This window comes from Ailuropoda melanoleuca, chromosome 11 (genome assembly GCF_002007445.2).
Source record: "Ailuropoda melanoleuca isolate Jingjing chromosome 11, ASM200744v2, whole genome shotgun sequence".
NCBI lineage: Eukaryota > Metazoa > Chordata > Mammalia > Carnivora > Ursidae > Ailuropoda > Ailuropoda melanoleuca.
The window spans coordinates 48,770,474-48,790,544 of NC_048228.1; the positions used below are offsets into that span (position 1 = coordinate 48,770,474).

A 20,071-nucleotide genomic window follows, 5' to 3' on the forward strand; every position below is an offset into this window, starting at 1 on the left:
TATGTATATATGTATATATGTGTATATATATGAATATATGTGTATATATATATTACACCTATGCAGCTAATAATAGTATTTATCTAATTAAGTTGTGAGAATTACGTGTAATTTAATTAGGCAAATACTATTATTAGCTTCATTGAGGTTTGCAGCCGAAACCCCACCATGTAAGACAGTGTTCCTTTACATGACATTGTCCTCCATGCATATATATTCTCCAGAAATCCTGAAGAGAGGACTGGTCCTCACAGTACTGGGTTAAATAATCAACAAACCTTCTCAGGGTTCACGGTCTTCGATTATGTCATTCTTATTACTATCATTCACCAATTTGCTGATCCTTCCTTCATACTCACTCACTAAAGAGTTGGCCCCTGGATCTCAGTTTCTTTTCTACACTATGTCTAGACATAATTCTGGACAACTTCAATGTTCATGAAAATGATATTCCGTCCTTGTACATTCTTAACCACTTCAATTTATACAATCGTCCTCTCCGGTTAACTTGAGCTCCCCATGGTCATGGTCAACCTTGAGACCTACCTACACTCCAAATTACTCTATACCAGAAATCCTCAACTCCCTGAATCTGAACCTTCTGGCCTTTAGGTCTCTCTCAACCTCACTCCCCCTCATATCACGTCTTTCAGAAAGCTCCTTGAATACTTTTATCCCTTGAAGTCATTCAGTCAGCTGGCCTCATTTTCCTATTCATGTTAGGCTTAATGCCCAACACTTCTTGTATATCTATTCTTTCTCTCCATTAATATGGCAAAATCCCAATCCTGGATCTATTCCACAATTTGTCTTATGTTTCCTTATACATGGCTAGTAAACATTGCTTAGAAAATCATTCCATCATGCAGCTTGGTACCCTCACGGGTTCCTGATCTCCTGCTCCCATGGGCCCTTAACACCACTCACGAATGCTTTACCTCAACCTTGGTCAGTCCCTTTTTCCCCTCAGTGACAGCTCCAAACATCCACTCTTCCAGTTCCCAACCGAACCTCAACTCTTCACAAAATAAGATTAGATATCATTAAATATGAACTACTTCAGTATCCCTTTCTTACTTTTTTTTTCTTTCCTATCACTTTTCTTACTTACAACTTTATCTATTTCTGTACCTATCCATGGCTTTTTCTTCCACTTTTAGAGAAAGAGATTGTCCTCCTCACCCCAAGCTCTGGAACCCACACACTCTCTTCCCTAAAAACCACTTCTTCTAATTCATTCATTCTGTCTCTGTCTGTCCTCCCTACTCTATCTCCCATATCTTCCTTCAGCTTCTCTCTATCTTCTAGGTCATCCTCCTTTTCCTCCTAGCATGATCATGTCTCTTTTATGCTAATATCGAAAACAAAACGCTCTCCCTTCTCTTGTTTGGTCATTCTGCAAGTACTGACTAAGCATCATACACTGTGCTGTTTGATAGGCTGCAACAGTGAAGAAGACAAGATTTTTGCTCTCAAGAAGCTAAGAGTCTCGAGGAGGAAGCAGACAAATAAATAGGCACTTGCAGCCTGGTCAAGGGCTATAATAAGGGTAAGCACAAAGCACCGTGGCAATCCATAGGAGGATTCAATGGTCGGGGATAGGACGTTCAAAGAAACTTCACAGATGTACTGATGTCTGCCTAATGCTCCATTTCTCTCCCATTCTCAGCAAAGGTCCCTGAAGAGTAGCCTTTACTCAGCCTCCTATCCCCACTTTCCATTCATTCCTCAAACCTCTAGAGTACAGATTCCTCTCCCACCACTCTGCTGACACCAACTTCAGGTAGGCCTATGATCAACACTGTTGATACAAACTCCTTCTGGAAATTCTCTACTCTCCTGGCTACCATAATACCTCTCTCTTCTAGCCTCTTACCTCTCTTTTCATGTCTCTTCAATTTTCCTAAGCTCCCTCTCGTATGTTCACCTCCTTGTAGTTGACTGTGTTCCCCAAATTGCATCCTTGATCTTGTACTCTTTCTTCACAAAAGCTCTTTAGATGAGCTCATTAATTCTAAAGGTTTATGCTACTAACTATATGCTAATAATACTCACATAAATATATAGTATATCTGATATTAGTTAGTGTCAAGAAGAAAAATAAAGCATGGAGGAGGGATAGGTAATGTGTGGTGGGGTAGGGATTTACAATTTTAAATAGAATGGTGTTTGGGTAAGATTTAAAGGAAGTAAAGGATCAAGCCACGTATATTATCTGTATCTGAAGAAAAAACAATTTCAGTGGGAAAAGCAGCGTGCAAAGGTCATAATGGCAGAAGTGTGCCTGGCATCTCCAAGGTACACCAGGCAAACCTGGTGTCTGAAGCAGAGTGAGCAAGGGAAAGAACAGTAGATTAATTACAGGGATATAATAGTACTTTAACAGGACATTGTGAGCACTTATTCTGAGTGAGAAGCCATTGGAAGCCATTGGAGGGGTTTAAGGAAAGAACCAACATGATCTGACTTAAATTTTAAGAGGATCACCCCAACTGGTGATATCAAGATTATAATGAAAAAGACAAGTACAGAAACAGTAAAACAAGTTAAAAGGCTATAGTCACAATACAGACAAAAGATGATAATAGGTGGGACCAGACTTAAAAGCAGGGAAATTGCATTTGGGACCTATGGTTTTAGGAAGGAAGAGCTGGGTGGTTGCTAAAGCCCTGGATGTGGGATGTGGGAGAGCGTCGGGAGTCAAGGATGATGCTAAGTGTTCTGGCCTGAGCAACTGGGAAAAAGGAGTTGCCAGTTACTGAGAAGGGAAAAATTGGAAAAACAAATGAGGAAGGGACAATGTCATGTTTGGTATAGAACCAGGGCGAGAAACTTACTTTCTGTAAAGAACCAGATAATAACTATTTTAGCTTTTGGGGGCCACATTTGGTCTTTATCACAATTACACAACTTTGTTCTTGTAGTGTAAAAGCAGCCACAGACAACACATAAACAAATGAGTATGCCCGTGTTTCAATAAAACTTTATTTATGAACAGTAAAATTTAATTTCATATAATTTTTATATCATGAAATACTGTTCTGTTTGTCTTTTCCTAACCCTTTAAAAACATAAAAACTATTCTTTGTTCATAGGTCATACAAAAACAAGTGGCAGGCCAGATCTAGTCTGCTGACCCCTGGTGTAGAACACATTTAGTTTTCAGCAATACAATCGATATCTGTCTTTTTTTTTTTTTTTAAAGATTTTATTTTTATTTATTTGACAGAGAGAGAGACAGCCAGCAAGAGTGAACACAAACAGGGGGAGTGGGCGAGGAAGAAGCAGGCTCCCAGCAGAGGAGCCCGATGTGGGGCTCGATCCCATAACGCCAGGATCATGCCCGGAGCCGAAGGCAGGCGCTTAACCGCTGTGCCACCCAGGTGCCCTAATCAATATCTTTCTAACATTTAATGCGAGGCTCCTTCTTCTTACATGAAACCACAGTTACTCATGAAGCGGAAGAGGGTATGTCTTCACGGTCCTTATATGAGCAACTCAGATTCTTACATGAACTACTCAGCAAGCTAAGTAGAGATCTTTTAGGAGTACTTCCTCCATAAAATAGAAAGCCCCACAATATACAACAAAATATTATTAAATTTACCAACATTGGATGTACACCCAGCTTCTCAGAAATATACCCGTGAAGAAATTGAGGGCTACACTGAAAGGTATACAGAACCTTCTTCATGCCAGTGTTAAAAACAAACAGGAACTCGTTAGCACTAGATGGCATAAAGTCTCAAGGTTATTGTGGGAGGAGGAAGAAAACTAGAAAACTAAACTGTGCTTGTGAAATTGATAGAATGCTTTTTAAAGAAAATAATTTAGTCTTCTCCAGAAAGTTTCGAATGTTCAAATTTGAAGCTTAAGCTGTTTTTTTTAATAGATTCACTTTAAAAAGAAAAGAGTCAGCAACTGGAAAAAATATTCTCACAGAATTAGATGTGTAGTCAGAAAAAAACTGAAAATTTTTAACAAAGGGGAAAGAGGAAATATCCCTCATATACTTGGTCGACCAGGAGATTTCTGGAGTCCAGGCCTCTCCATGTTCCGAGGGAGCTTGACAGCAACACATTAATACAGTTAGCGGCAGAACAAATAACGGTTTTAGAAAATTATCTTCAAGAAGTCAACGCTGACTTTCATTCCATTCAACGGTGCCTATCAGTCGCTTTAGCATCTGTCTGCCCTGGGGAAACCTCTGGACAGCAGTTTATTAACTGCATAATCATGGTTACGTTGCTTGAAATCTCCAGGCTTCATTTCCTTATCTGTAAAGTGGGGAGAAAGATACCTACCCCAAGTGGGATAACATTTGTAAACCTTTAACTGAGCGCCTGGTCCAGAGTAAATTCTCAATAAACAGAAATTGAGATATTGTTAAATGTCATATGTAAAAGTTCTCTCCTGCATTTCATAAGGCTTCCAATTAGAGAATGGGATAAATGTCAGAACCCGATGACTGAAAAGATGCAAAAATCCTAACCTGCTCTGACTTTACCAATACATTTAGGATATAATTAGGATGCCATACCTTCTCAAAGGCACACTGAGGGTTTCTACAAACAGCAGGTTTGCAGATAATGATGTTGCCATGGCAACGGCAGTTCTGGCATGAATCAGGCTTCCAAGTTGTAGCATCCTGCAAGGAAGCATAAGCTCTGAGTAAAAAACTGATCAGTCAAGGTAGGAGCCCAGAGAAGCAGCACCATCAACAGCCCCACAGTCCGAACAATTAAAAGGCAAAGGAAAGTCACAGGCACACACAGTGCTTGCTGGGCACTGATTAAGCCCCGAGAGGCAATAAAAGCTGTATAATCCATTTCACCACAGTCAGCCCACGTAGCCAAAAACAAGGGCATGCAGCAGAGAGCTGTCAATATCCAGAGTAAAAACCATCGATTGGCCTGAAACCTCAGGAGGACAAGCTGCTCCCTAACTTGAAGTTTCCCTTTCTGTTAACTAACAGAAACCACTGGAGCATGTTTAAAGGAAAAGGACACTTGCACTAGCAGTAATCAACATCCTGAAAGCAGCATTTGCCACTAGTTAGCTAATACCAGCACCTTAGATGTCACTTTCCAGCTCTTGCCTACTGTCTAGTGTAATGCTCATAGAAACAAGGACTTGAGTAAGTAGTTCAGTGTATTTAGGGCAGATCAACCAAATTACTGAGTGGCTGTGATATGCGCAGCTATATGCTAATCATATTGGGGTACAAATGAAGCATGCATACGAGCACCGTCCATCAGACTCTCACACGTTATTACAGATCATGAACATGAGGGCCTTTGACTTGAACTGCGATGAACTGGAACTTCCCCACAAAAAAACAGAAACCAAGTGTGACAGTTAATGTTACATGTCAACTTGGCTAGACTGTGGTGCCTGGCTGTTTGGCCAAACACTGCTGTGAAGATAGTCTGTAGATGTAATTATCATTTACAAGCAGTTGATTCAAGTAAAGGAGATTACCCTGGATGACATGATGGGCCTCATCCAATCAGCTGAAGGTTTGTAAAGCAAAAATTAAGGTTTCTTGAAGAGGAAGGGATTTAGCCTCAAGACTATTACATGGAAATTTTGCCTAAGTTTCCAGGCTACCAGCCTGCCCTACAAATATCAAAATTTCAGACTCGCAAGTACAACTTTAACTCTTGCCTAAATTTCCAGCCTGCTGGCCTGCCCTACAGATTTTGGACTTGCCAGTCCCCACAACTGCATGAGCCAATCCCTTAAAATAAACCTCTTCTTATATATACACACATATATAAAGATACCCATATGTCTCCTTTTGGTTCTGTTTCTCTGGAGGACTATGTCTGACATACCAACACAAGTACAGACTTCCATGGATGTGCACAACCTTCCCAAGCACAGATGAAGTCATCCTTTCAGACTGAGAAATGTTAAAAGTAGAACCTCTTAGGGAACGTGCTTCAGACCCAAAGTCGCTTAAGAAACACAAAACATATCGAAGGTGAGATTACATTCCCAGCGGCTAATTCACAAAAACTCTGAGTCAAAGCAAATGAGTACTAGGGCCTGATTTGGAATACCTCTGAATTTCTGTTTCTTTCTTCTTTTATTGCTGTAGCACATTCCTCTGAAATTGGCAATAGTGTGCCAACTACAGTCTCCTCTTCAGCAAAGGAGCGATGACAAGTAGGAGAAGAAAACCAAATTTCATTCCCAAGCATGAGGTAAAATATGTTCCCCGCTGATTTCAAGAGCACAATATCAGTTTCAGGATACAGATTAAATAAAAGGGACAACTTCACAAAGCCAGCAGCTACCATTTATTGATGATTATCTTAGGCTGACTTAAGCGTGACTCTTGGAGCAGGACGCACTGATAGAGGAGGCATTTGTGGTACTAGAGGAGGGTGGCCTGTGTGCTTTCCTGACCTCTGCCATCATTCTAGAGGGCTGGGCCCGGCAGAGAGGGAAGTAACTGTACATCAAATCTCTGCAAGGCGCTTACACGCGTGACAGCTCTATGGAGCTGGCACTATTGTTATGACTGTTCCCATTTTACAGATGAGGTAACAAGACGTGGGAGATTGAGCAATTTGCTCAAGATCACAAAGCTCTAAGAGACCTGAACAGTCAGGCTCAGGAGCCCGGCTGCCTGGGCTTGAATCCCAGTGTCACCACTCCAAATGGTGAGTCTGTCATCAAGTTAAGGTGTCTGTGCCCTGGGTTTCTCACCTGAGAAGTAGGGATGATAAAGTACTTAACTCATAGGATTGTTGAAAGGAGCAAATGAGATGATGTATTTAAAGAGATCTGAACAGTGCCTGGAACTCACTAAGGGCGGATTAAGTGTAATTTATTTTTAATCCAAATGCCTTCTAAGATGTCACAGTCATTTAGCAAGCATCTCCTAAACATTTTCTTTTCTCAGAGAGAAAACAGTTCCATAAGTACCTGACTTTCTCATCTTCCCACTCTAGCCTACCTACGTAGAACAGAGTGAAATTACTATTTCATTAGGACCCTAGCACTGAAAGGATTCAGGCTGTTGCAGCAGAAGGGAAGAATGAATCCACAGATTGCATTTTCATTATTCCTTAGGTAAGTGGAATTCTCTGTCTCACTGAACTGACACAACCAGGAATCCACTGGATTCCTTTCACTTGGACACAGGATGGCCATACCAGCTCCACATACTCACTATGGCTCTCAGCACAGTCAACTTCACTCTCTCCAGGTATGGCATTCTTACACCAGGGCTCAACTTCTCTGCACATCAATTCTTGTCTCAGTGACCCTAGATTCCAAAACAGTCCATTATACTTGCTAGCAGCTCTCAGTCACTGGACTTGGTTACAGAACTCTATTCAGGATCTTCTAAAAACCTGGAATCATATTTTACTTTCACCCACTGATGTGTAATTTTTCTTTATGTTAATTCAAAGTTAGGTTTATCTGGGCCCAAGAGGCCTTCCTGAATTTGTTTACGTATTTGTCCTCCCACCAGACTATGACTCTTTTAAACAGGGAGGTCTCATTTCACTCCTTTCTATGTACCCCCTTCACTGAACGTGGTTCCTGAGTGCTGGCTGAATTAATGAACAACACTGAGAACTTGCTAACCCTCAAGAAAATATCTATCCAGGCAAAATGAAATATCCACTTAAGATGCAAGATCTTGATAAAAACAATGTCGAAGTGATAGCACTACAAAATCCCCATAATGCTGAAGGTTATTACTTCACTGGAATCAAGCTACGTTTGAAAAAAATTCTTCATCAGGCCGTCGGACTTGTCAAAAACTTCCTTATATTGATATCCTCATAGAGTAAGTAATTTATGGCTAATTTTAAATAAAATGAGCCCTTTACCAATGCCTGGATAGATGGCCATATATTTTCAGGCCTAAAACTTTACGAATCAATTTCTATGGTTCCATAAAATTGCTTTATGAAGGTGGGGATACTAGAGTTCCTCAATAGCTAAAACTTTGGATAAAGCCATAAAGTCCAAAGAAATAACACTGTAAAGTGAGTTTTACAGATCTTCCATGTTACTACTGCAATTCCATTGCTTTATAATCCTCTCTTCCAATCTAACACATTTTGCAAAAGAAAGTCTTAAAATAGTTTTTCCCTAGAATATAGATTAAAGGATTAGATTATGACAAACCTAAAAAGCACTCAAAATATGATCTGTTAATACAACTTTTAATATTTTTAATAATATGTGAATCAAATGTTCTTGCAGACAATATAGTCCCTCCATCTCCAAATATCTTAAAGAGCCAAGTAATTCAAGGAAAAAAACCTTACTTCAGTTGGTTAAGTATTTATTGAACATTTCATTAGTGCTAAAAATAAACAATGAATATAGCCCTCACTCAAATTTCTGGGGGGAAATCATTTACAGTATTCTATAAGAGCAGTATATATCAACTGTCAACATAAATTTTCTTCAATTTGAATGGTATAATAACCCTACTTCAATTATTGATTAATTCATCTCATTTTAAATTCCCTTGGTTTCTTAGAACAAAAATGAGAAAAAAGAAATAAAGCTCACCCAAAACTGTGCTTCCAAGTTACAAAATAATATGTAGACTATAATGCCATTTTTATAATAAAAACACATTCATGCACATGGAAACAAAGTACAAAATTACATAAACCAGTAAGTGAAAGATGGTCATTCCTGTATATAAATTGTAGGTAATTTTTTTGTTTTTTCCTTTATTCTTATCCACAGTTTCTATTTTTTTTCAATAACAAAAATGTAACTTACATAATTTCTTGTAGCATATTAAAATTTTCTAGAAAAGCTGGACCAGTATAATAGGCATGTATATTTATTCATTTATTCAATGAAACATATTTCTTTAAATGAAGTGTTTTCACAGAAATGTCAGCTTCTCAAAGCCATCTTTAGGTAACTCAGTGCTGAGATAGGGAGCCAATGAGAATCTCCCAGGTAAGGAGATGTAGGCCAGGAACCCTGGCTTCCCTGGGTGTGGGGACAGCTGTGGGCAGCTTGGGCCTCAGGTCCCTGTGCACTTATAGCCTGGAAGACAGCATAACACTCTCCTTTTTTGAGTTTGTTTTCTTAACACTGATGGATCTTCTTGGCATCAAGAATTACTAATTCTTCGGTCCTTATGTTTAGCCTTGGTTGACCCAAAGTTTTCTTGAGTCAAATGGGAGGACCCAGCTGAAGACTGTGTAGTCACAGATCAGTTTGGGGATCAGTTTGGGGTTGACAAATGAGGGCTGTTGAGAGCACCTCAAGGAAATGGGTGCTAAAAGTCTCTCCAAGCACCTTCTGGGGAACATGGCTTGTAACTTAGAGCATGCTGGGCTCCAAAGTGGGGGTTCAGAATGCAGATGGACTTCAGGATAGGATTGTCATAGCTTGATGGCATCTGGTCATGCTTCTCTACTGCTTAAAAAGTTCAAGTGGCAACTTATTTCTCTCTCTGACTTCATTTTCTACCCTTTCTCACAAACCTTTTTTAACTGGCTCTAGCTATACTGGTTTTCTTTGTTGTTCCTGGAACTACCGAGTATGTTCCCAGTGCCATTCCCTCTATTTGGGGTGCTCTTCCTCCAAACATCTCCATGGCTTATTCTTTCATTTCACTCAAGTGGCTGTTCAAACACCACCTCTTCGGACAGTATTTTGCATCTATCTATTCCTTTACTTGGTTTCCTTCCTAGAAGTCACCACTTAACATTATATTATACAGTTGTTTACTAATGGTCTTTCTCTTTCCCATTAGAACACAGCCCTAAAAGAGCAGGAATTTTGCTTGTTTTGTTCACTGCTGTGACCCTAATGTCTAGAACAGTATTTGCACATGGCAGGTGAAACTTATGTGACCTTTTAAAGTTACTTTTAAAATATAAGGTACAAGAACAAAAAAAAAAAGTGTCCCTTTTCCTGCTGACCATAGGTAAATAGAGTCTGGGCTTTGGAGCCAAATTGGCACCGGGGAAGTGGAGTTTAATCAAACTACCTACCAAATATAAAACAGCGAGCCATTTATCTAAACTTCTTGAGTTATTCCTAAACATTTGTGCACTCGGGAAGATTTTTAAAAATTGTGTTCCCTACTTGTCCTTCAAAGCAAGAAAGGACCACAATATTCAACTGGGTCTCATATCTTCATTTCTGGAGGTTTATTTTTCTGACAAGTCTGGTTTTCAGAAAAGATAATCTATAAAAAGTGTTCTTTGACCCAGCTCCAGTTCAGGCATGGAAATAATGTTCTTGTTTGTCAAGGAGCCATAAAGAAAGAAATCAGTAACTTTCATAAGGTTATTTTAGAGTTCAATTCTTTTCCCCAAGTGCCCTTCCTCAGACAGCTTAGATAAACAATACCTTTTTCATTCAGTCTCATTTTAAAGTTCATGTAAACCTCCTCATCCGGCCCCAAATAAAAAAGAACAGAGGATACTTATTGTTAAGAAAAGATAGGAGTCCATATATTTACATTAAATTCTCTCCTTTCAGGAGGAGCAAATATAAGTTAATGCCAAATAAGAGAGAAAATGGCAGACCACTTCCCGTTTGAAACCGATTTCAAAAGCTTGCCCCATAAAGGCCCCCTCATGGAGTTTCTTGTTTTCCACACCAAGGACCTAAGTTGTTTCCCATTTCAGCATCCTGGAGTGACTAACTTGTACCTGTTCTCCCCCTCCTGCTGTCTTAAAATGATAAACCCGAAGGCACTGGCTATAAGAATATTAGCTTGGATACGGAAACAACAGCATGAGTCACAGATGAAAAGATCGCTGCTACATATAACTGAAAATGTCTGTTCAGCTGGCTGACAAGAGACACTGAAAGTGTGGCAAGTTAACATCAAGTTCCTGTATATATGTCTCTCTAGCATGGTGTGGTAGCATAGGTGGGGGCAGGGTAGGAAAGGGAACAAGCTCCCGCCACATGCCAGTACTTCTGCGGGTCCCCCATACACATGCCAGGCCACTACTCCTCCCAGCATCTTGGGAACAAAGCCTTATTTTATAAATGCATTTATAAAAGCATTCATTTTATAAATGAAGGAATAGGGTGTGGAAAGACTGAAGGAATTGTCTAGAGCACATCTAGTAATAAGTTGATCTGGATTCAAAGCCATCCTTTTTTTCCATGCCACATTATTGTCATACAATATCAATAACAATGAATGCCTTCTAGTGTACAGCAGTCTTACCAGGTCAAATCATAGCTACCTCCACTCTCTCACTTTACAGGTCAAGATAAGGCACATGAGGGCAGTACTGCACATTTCAGAGGAAAGGACTGTGAGATTAAGTGACTTACCTGCCTAAAATGTGCCCCATGCCTGCAAAGCACACTCCTACACCCTCTATTTTTTGAGGGGGGAGGGGCAGAGGAAGAGAGAAAATCCCGGAGCCTACCATGGAGCTCAATCTCACAACCCTGAGATCATGCATGACCTGAGGCAAAATCAAGAGTTGGACTCTTAACCCACTGAACCACCCAGGTGCCCTATATACTCTTACCCCCCCCCTTTTTTTAAGATTTTATTTATTGACAGAGAGAAACACATTGAGAGAGGGAACACAAGCAGGTGAGTGGGAGAGGGAGAAGAAGGCTTCCCTCTGAGGAGGAAGTCTGATGCAGGGCTTGATCCCAGGACCCTGGGATCATGACCTGAGTCGAAGGCAGCTGCTTAACAACTGAGCCACCCACGCACCCACCCTTACCCCGTTTAATCTAACTTCCATATGTCCTCCAGGTTTCTGTTGAAATATCGCTTTCTCAGGGAGGACCTCTCTGCCTCCTTGACTAAGTCAATATTTCTCTGCCTCATGTTCCCAAAGCTTCCCCACTTCCACAATGCCAGACTTATTCCTCCAAGTCCTATTTTTTACAAAAAAAAAAAAGGAAAAAAAATGGCACCTTCTGGATTCCAGACTCTTTGGCACATTCAGATCTTCTATATTTTGAGATAGATATCATCACCCCTCCTTTATAGATAAGGAAACCAAGGTTCACAGAGGTTAGGTAATATTACCAAAGCTTATTCAGTGATGGCACCTATATTTGAACCAGTGTCCATTCGATTCTGAAGCTTTCATTTTTCCAACCATACTTACTTCTGTACCCACAGCCTTGGTCTATGAACACAAGGTCATACACCACACAAACTCAAGAAGCAATACTAATATGGTGGAGTGGGTAAACTTGGATTCAAACACCAATTCAACTGCTCCCTAACTGTGGGATCTTGAATAAATCTCTTAGCTTTTCTGAGTGTCCATTTCCTAACATATAAACTATGGATAGGACAGAACCCAACAGAGTGATAATAAACATGAAATAAACTAATATACTTATTAGCACAGCGACTGGTACATAGGAAGCATTCAATAAATGTTACTTATGAGTCTGGTCATTTGCCACAACCCTAAACAGTTGATGATGGTATTTTCTGTGACAGAGGGAGTAGTTGTAGCATTTAGAGCTTTAGAAAATCCCTCCTGGAATCTCCAGTTTCCAAGAGAAGGGGGAGTTACGTTTTACACAGCCTAAATGTTTATAAAATATTCCACTAGAGAGTGCTGTGGAAACTATACTCCTAGGAGAGAAAAAACAAAACAAGCAAACAAAAGAGGATCTCTTCAAAATGTAGAATAAAATTAAATGCCCAGTGAATGTGCTTCATATTCCAAATTCTGAAGCAGTGGAAACACAGGCTTAGTTCTGTAACTCTTTTATTTTTTACACCCAGCTTTCCATTCATTCTAACACAATCCTGTTATAGTGAAAGGACAACCTAAGAGCTCCCCAATGACAAAATAACCCTCATAAATTTCTAGAGATGTTACCCACAGAAAAAAAAGTTCTATAATGAATAAACAGACTCACTCATTTTTCCACTTTAAGTAAGTCAGATATAGGGAGACCCTAATATAACTTAAGTTTCTAATTACATTTTTCCTCTAAAAAGTCTTCTCTCAAAGACTTCATTTCATATTCCTAAGGCAAACGAAGAAAAACAAACATTCAAAATGTTTGCACATGAAATAAGTTATTGCTATACCATTATCTCATATTAATATTATTTATTTTCTTGTCTTCCTCTGCAATATATCATTATCATTCTTTTATAATTAGTTTATTTGCTTCCCTCCCTTCCCAAGAGTAGAGACTATTTCTTTATATATAAGTACCTTTGTGTTCCCATAGTGACTAAAACATAGCAGGCACTTACAATGTTTTTGACTGATGGATGAATGGATATTCCCAAATTTAGATAATCACTAGCTATTTTTTGATGTAATTGCTAAAAAGCCAAATATACAGACAACAGCACTTCACTCTCCATGTTGTCCAATAAAAGTCTTGCACCTGCAATGGCCATTTTCAATACACACTATCTAAGATCCTGCCTTCTAGACTTATATCTCAGTCAAGACCTTTGCTCTGAAAGGGCCCCTCTATTTCTGACTTGAATGCCAGGCTCACCTGCCTGATGCTATCACGTTCCAGCATGTCAACACTGTACAGATCATTTGAAGTTCTGCTGCATGTCCTTAATCCCTAACTTTCTTTTTTCCTTTTTTTTTCCCTGTAGCCAGGCTCTTGGCAGTTGGCCTAGTTAAACTAGCCATCCAGTAAATGGTTGAGAGCTGTTCTGACACTCACATTCAACCAGGTAAAGCCACATCCTAAAATGTTTGTTTTCAGGCCTGGCCAAGACCCTGAGTCAAAGACTTCATTACAGACAATGCAACCTCACTATTTAATATAAAGCAGGCTCCTAAACAGGGGTGATGCCACCCTACAAAGCATTTTAGAATTTGTTTTAAAGACTGAAGATTGGGGTACTACTGGCATTTCATGGACAGGGATCATGAATTCTAGATTTCACGTTGTGCAAAACACAAAGAAAAACTGTCCCACTTCCATACGACATTTGAATGTCCTACTGAACATTCATGTCAGTGAAAAATCTGTTTATAATTATCTGATTATTTATTCTAACTCTGTTTTACTTATAAACACGAAGAACTTATTGACTGGTAATAATACACACTGAATTATCCAGAACTTTAACTATCATGTAACTCAAAGAAAGATTGTATTTTTTGTTTAGAACTTTATGAAAATAACAGAGGACAAAAAAAATATTGGAAATTTTTAAATAACTATGAATATTTTATCACATAACCAGTATCCCAACCACAATTAATTTGAAATTCTAGAACAGAAAAATACAAACAAATGAAATTAATTTTGTTTAACTGCATACTGGACATAGCTCAAAAGAATATTGGTAAATAAGAAGATAGCTCAATAGAAAAATATCCAAACTGAAGGACAAAAAAACAAAAAGTATAGAAAACAGAAAAGAGCATGGGAGACACATGAAACATGTTTCAAGGTTTAACACATGGGCAACTGAGGAAGACATGACAGAAATGGCAGAAATAAATTTTTGAAAAAAAAAATAACAGCCAAGAACTTTCCAAGACAGAAGAAAAACATTAAGCCATAGATTCACGAAGTAAAAGGACTATCAAGCATAATAAACGTAAAGAAAATAATACCTAAGCACATCAGAGTAAGACTATGAAAAACTAACAGTAAAGAATAAAATATATTTTTCCTTTCTCTATTCCTCCTCACCTCCGGCCCATAAGTGATATCATGTTGTGTTTGTCTTAGTCTAGTTTATTTCACTTAGCATGATGCTCTCCAAGTTGATCTATATTGTCACAAATGATAGGATTTCCTTCTTTATAAAGGCTGAATAATATCCCAGTGTGTGTGTGTGTGTGTGTGTGTGTGTGTACCACATTTTCTTTATTTATTCACCCACTGACAGTCACTTAAGTTGCTTCCATGCAGAAAAATCTTCAAATCTATAGAGGGGTGGAGAATTATCTTCAAAGAAGAACAATAAATCTGATAGCCAACTTCTCCACAAAAAATGATGGAAGTCATAAAACAAATCTTTAAAGTGATAAATGAAAACAATCACTAAGTGAATTCTATACCCACCAAAAATAGCCTTCAAAAATTAAAAATGAAATGAAGACACTTTAAATTAATAAAACTTATGAGAATTTGTCGCCCGCAGATCTGAACATAAAAAAAGTAAAGGAAGTTCTTCAGGCAAAAAGAAAATGATTGTAGATGGAAACATAGCAATGTCAGAAGGAATTGAGAGTAAAGTAAAGGGCAAATATGTGGGTAAATCCAAAAAATAACTGTACAAAATAAAAATAATAATATTTTGTGGCATTTAAAATATATGTAGATACAAACTGCATAGCAATAACACATAAGACAGCAAAGGGTTAAATAAAAAATAAAGCGTTTTAAGGTCCTAGTCCTAGTTGGGAAGAGATAAAATAATTAATACATGTTGTAATCTCTAGTATTATCACTAAAAGAAATAGTAAAAGCATGTATAACTAACAAGCTAAAAGATGGGGATATGAATTTTGGATTGATCCAAAAGAAGAAAAGGGAGAAAAAAAATCATAGAACAGAAGAACAAACAGAAAACAAACAGTAAGATAGTAAATATAAACCTTCAAATATCAGTAATTACACTGAATGAGAATGTTAAAAGATAAAGATTGTCAGATTGGATAAAAACAGTGCAGTGGATCCAATAACAGTGAGAACCATTATTATAAAGAATCAGTTAAATGTCTCAAAGATAAAGCCCCAATTTGTGTATATGTATACTTAGACTGCCTCATTCAAATGGAATTTCAGAGACTAAATCTTTCAACAGTTCAAGTCACCAAGAATTTACAGAGGAATTATTATTCTGCTAGGCAAGTGGGAGATACAGGAAAGTACAACCCCATCCCTTACAAATATATGCACATGAACTTGAAATACAGTTGAAGAAGCAAGATTTTTTTTAAACAATTAGGGAAAAAAGGAAAAAAATAATTGGAGAGAGAACCAAGTACAGAAAAAGAGCACTGGACTAGGAGTTAGAACCTGCCTTCAGCAAGCTGGGCACACCAGACAAGTCATTTGCCAGAACCTCAGATTCTATCTCCATAAAAGTCAGAGGTTAGGTCACAATGTCCAGAATCTGGAGGTGAATTCTGGAGTCATACATCTGGGAGTTTGGAATCCAGCTCCCTGCCTAGTTACAGAGCCTTAAGACAATTATCCTGACAGCCTTGGTTTACTTTTACATAAAAAGAATAAAGATAATAAAATATCTTTATGGAGGAATATTAGAAGGGTAAATTAGATAACACATTTTCAATTCCTCAGCACAGAGCCCAACACTTACAGGGTAGAGCAGAGGCTACCATTTCTCCATCCTTGGACCTTTCCTGTGCTCCAGATAAATCTCTATATGACCTCTGTTTCTCAGAGGGATCATCACCATATACTTCTGTGCAGAAGTTATAAAGCAGTTCATCATCTGCTGGATTTTTTTTCTCATGTGTGCATTTCATGACCAAGTTCATCAATATACAACCACTCCTAATGTGCAAGCAAGTTAGAAAGCTTACTTTTCAAAATAAGATACTATTAAGATAATGCATTAAAAAAAATCAAACATATACCTTTACAAACCCCATTTTATAATGTCCATTTTAAAATGTCACTACACAAGTTATATGTCCATACAGTAATCACAGCTACTTTTTACTAAGGAATTACTACACACATATATTACACATGTGTGTGTGTCGTATATATACATATATGTGTATGTTATAGGTACATATACATGCATATATACACCTATAACATACATATCACATAGAAATGTGTGTATATGTGTATATATTTACATGTAACATTTAATCCTTGGAAAAATCCTGTTAATTACTTAATTATTGCTGCTGTTTTACCAAAAAAAAGAAAAGAAAAAGAAACCAAAATTTTAAAAATTGTTTGGTGACATATTACCTGGGAAATCCAGAGTATGAAGGCAGGACTGCTTGGTTTCAAGAACCATGCTCTTTCAACTAAAAAATAATTGTTCTGGAGAGAACAGCTCTCGACAGGTTTGTGAATAAAAGATCAACTGACCTAATTGACTTTGGCTGCTGTTGCCATCTCCACCCCGCCTCCTTGCAGCCGGCAAGGATTTCTGTGCAGGAGGGAAGCTGGGACCAACAAAGGTAGCCAGCCCTGCCTCAGCAACCTTATTCTCAATATCTTACTCAAGATCTGAAGCTTCTAAGGAAACAAAAACAGCTTATCCTCTAGAAATGTTTGAGGAAGCTTTCTATAAAGCCACATGGCATAATAAAGTAATAATGATATGGTAACAGAACTGTACCAGACAACACTGCACAAATCAACCCCCTTAATCTTGGCAAATGAGAAGAGTACACTAATTACATAGCTGCTGCTATTTCCATTTCCTGGGTTAAGAGTGGAAATATTCTTCTAAAGTTCTAACTCAGAGATGGTAAACAGGTTCTCTCACATATGCCAGCTCTGCAAAAGAAAAACATACTTAAAATGCTGTGTTGAGGAGGATTCTGAAGTTCTGTCCGGGCAGGTTAAGTGAGAAAGGTCACTATCGTATGCCATGGGCGCAGGGTTAAATCGTGGGGAAGAGGGAGAGGAGGTGAGATGGCAGAGGAGTAGGGGACCCCTTTTTTAGCCGGTCCCCTGAGTGGAGTTGGATAGGTACCAGACCAGCGTGAACATCCACAGAATCAGCCTGAGATACAGGAAGATACATCTGGATCTTTACAAATGAACATCTCCAGCGCTGAGTATTGAGGTACGAAGCAGGAAGCCGTAAAACCACACACATATATCGGAAGATAAACGGAAGGAGGAGGAAGCCGCCACTTTCAGGGCCCGGGAAGTGGTAGCCACCTGCACGGGGGAGCAGGCTGACTCGCGGACAGCACCCGCAAGAGAGCAGACTGAGACCGTGAGCCGGGAAATGAGTGTGACCAGACTGAAAACCAGAGCTCTGGTGCGCTCACTGGAACCAGACTGAGACTGGGAACTCCGGGAGCGCGCGGGGGCGGCTGGCGGCATTAGAAACACAAAGGAGAGAGATGCACCGGCCCTGGAAGTGAGAGCTGGGACGCCGGGTGTGGGGCGCACATCCCGGAACGCTGCAGGGTTGAGCAGCACCAACAGAAACAGAGTTGAAGTGGCCAGAACATCAAGGGAGAATGGGCCACAATCCCTCTGTTCTGTGACAGAGGCTGAGATTTGGCCGCTGCTGCTCTGACACTCAGAAGAGGCACAGCAGACCACCAGGGAAAGCCACCAGAGAACAAAATCCTGGAAATAACGGCTCACAGCGTGCCCATCCCCATTCCCCTCTCAGGGGACACGGAGACTCTACCCAAACAGTGTTGCCTGAGTATCCGCGCGGCAGGTGCCTCCCCCAGAAGGCAGGCTTTAAAATCAAGAAGCCCACATCCCTAAGATCCCTATAAAACAAGGGTGCACGGCCTGGGTCCCGGTCAATAATTTGTGCTCTGGACAACCCCGCAACCTCTCCTCATCAGAATGACGAGAAGAAGTCCCCCAAGCAAAGAAAAGACAATGAATCTGTGGCCTCTGCCACAGAACTAATGGATATGGATATAACCAAATTATCAGAAATGGAATTCAGAGTAACAATGGTCAAGATGATGTGTAAACTTGAAAAAAGTATTAATGTAAATGTTAATGAGAATATAGAATCTCTAAGGGCAGAAATGAGAGCGAACCTGGCAGAAATTAAAAATTCTATGAGCCAAATGCAGTCAAAACTAGAGGCTCTGACGGTCAGGGTGAATGAGGCAGAAGAACGTATCAGCAAATTGGAGGATGGGTTAGAAGAAAAAGCTAAAATAGAATCTGGACTCAAAAAAATCCACGCTCCGGAGCGTAGGTTACGGGAGATTACTGACTCAATGAAACGTTCCAATGTCAGAATCATCGGCATCCCCGAGGGGTGGAGAAAAACAGAGGTCTAGAAGAAATATTTGAACAAATTGTAGCTGAAAATGTCCCTAATCTAGCAAGGGAAACAAACATTCGTGTCCAAGAGGCAGAGAGGACCCCTTCCAAGCTCAACCACAACAAACCTATGCCACATCACATCATAGTGCAATTCACAAATATTAGATCCAAGGATACAGTATTGAAAGCAGCCAGGGCAAAGAAATTTCTCACGTACCAAGGCAAAGGTATCAGAATTACGTCAGACCTGTCTACACAGACCTGGAATGAGAGAAAGGGTTGGGGGGGCCATTTTTAAAGCTCTTTCAGAGAAAAACATGCAGCCAAAGATCCTTTATCCAGCAAGGCTGTCATTCAGAATTGATGGAGAAATAAAGATCTTCCAGAATCGCCAGTCACTGACCAATTTCGTAACCATGAAACCAGCTCTACAGGAGATATTAAGGGGGGTTCTATAAAGGTAAAAGGCCCCAAGAGTGATACAGAACAGAAAGTCACAATCTATAGAAACAAAGACTTTACTGGCAACGTGGCATCATTAAAATCATATCTCTCAATAAACAGTCTCAATGTAAATGGCCTAAATGCTCCCATAAAACGCCACAGGGTTGCAGATTGGATAAAAAGACATGACCCATCCATTTGCTGTCTACAAGAGACTCATTTTGAACCTAAAGATACATTCAGACTGAAAGTAAAGGGATGGAATACCATCTTTCATGCCAATGGACCTCAAAAGAAAGCTGGGGTAGCAATTCTCATATCAGACAGATTGGATTTTAAACTAAAGACTATAGTTAGAGACACAGAAGGGCACTATATTAGTCTTAAAGGATGTATCCAACAAGTGGATATGACAATTATAAATATATATGCCCCCAACAGGGGAGCAGCAAGATACATAAGCCAACTCTTAACCAGAATAAAGAGACATATAGATAAAAATACATTAATAGTAGGGGACCTCAACATTCCACTATCAGAAATAGACAGAACACCCATGCAAAAAATCGACAAAAAAACAGGGCTTTGAATGCCATACTCGACGAGTTGGACCTCATAGATATATATAGAACACTACACCCCAGAACCAAAGAATACTCATTCTATTCTAATGCCCATGGAACATTCTCAAGAATAGACCATG

The 20,071-nt window shown here is 39.3% G+C and overlaps 1 protein-coding gene across 2 annotated transcripts in view; it reads right to left on the bottom strand.

Moving 5' to 3' along the window:
- The window catches only part of FRAS1 (Fraser extracellular matrix complex subunit 1), a 414,631-nt gene that overhangs the window by 252,861 nt on the left and 141,699 nt on the right, over nucleotides 1–20,071 (bottom strand). For both annotated transcript variants that reach the window (XM_034671646.1, XM_002912484.4), the window contains exon 3: nucleotides 4,541–4,648. In XM_034671646.1, coding sequence (XP_034527537.1) covers nucleotides 4,541–4,648 — 108 coding nt within the window. The remainder of the gene's footprint in view (nucleotides 1–4,540; nucleotides 4,649–20,071) is intronic.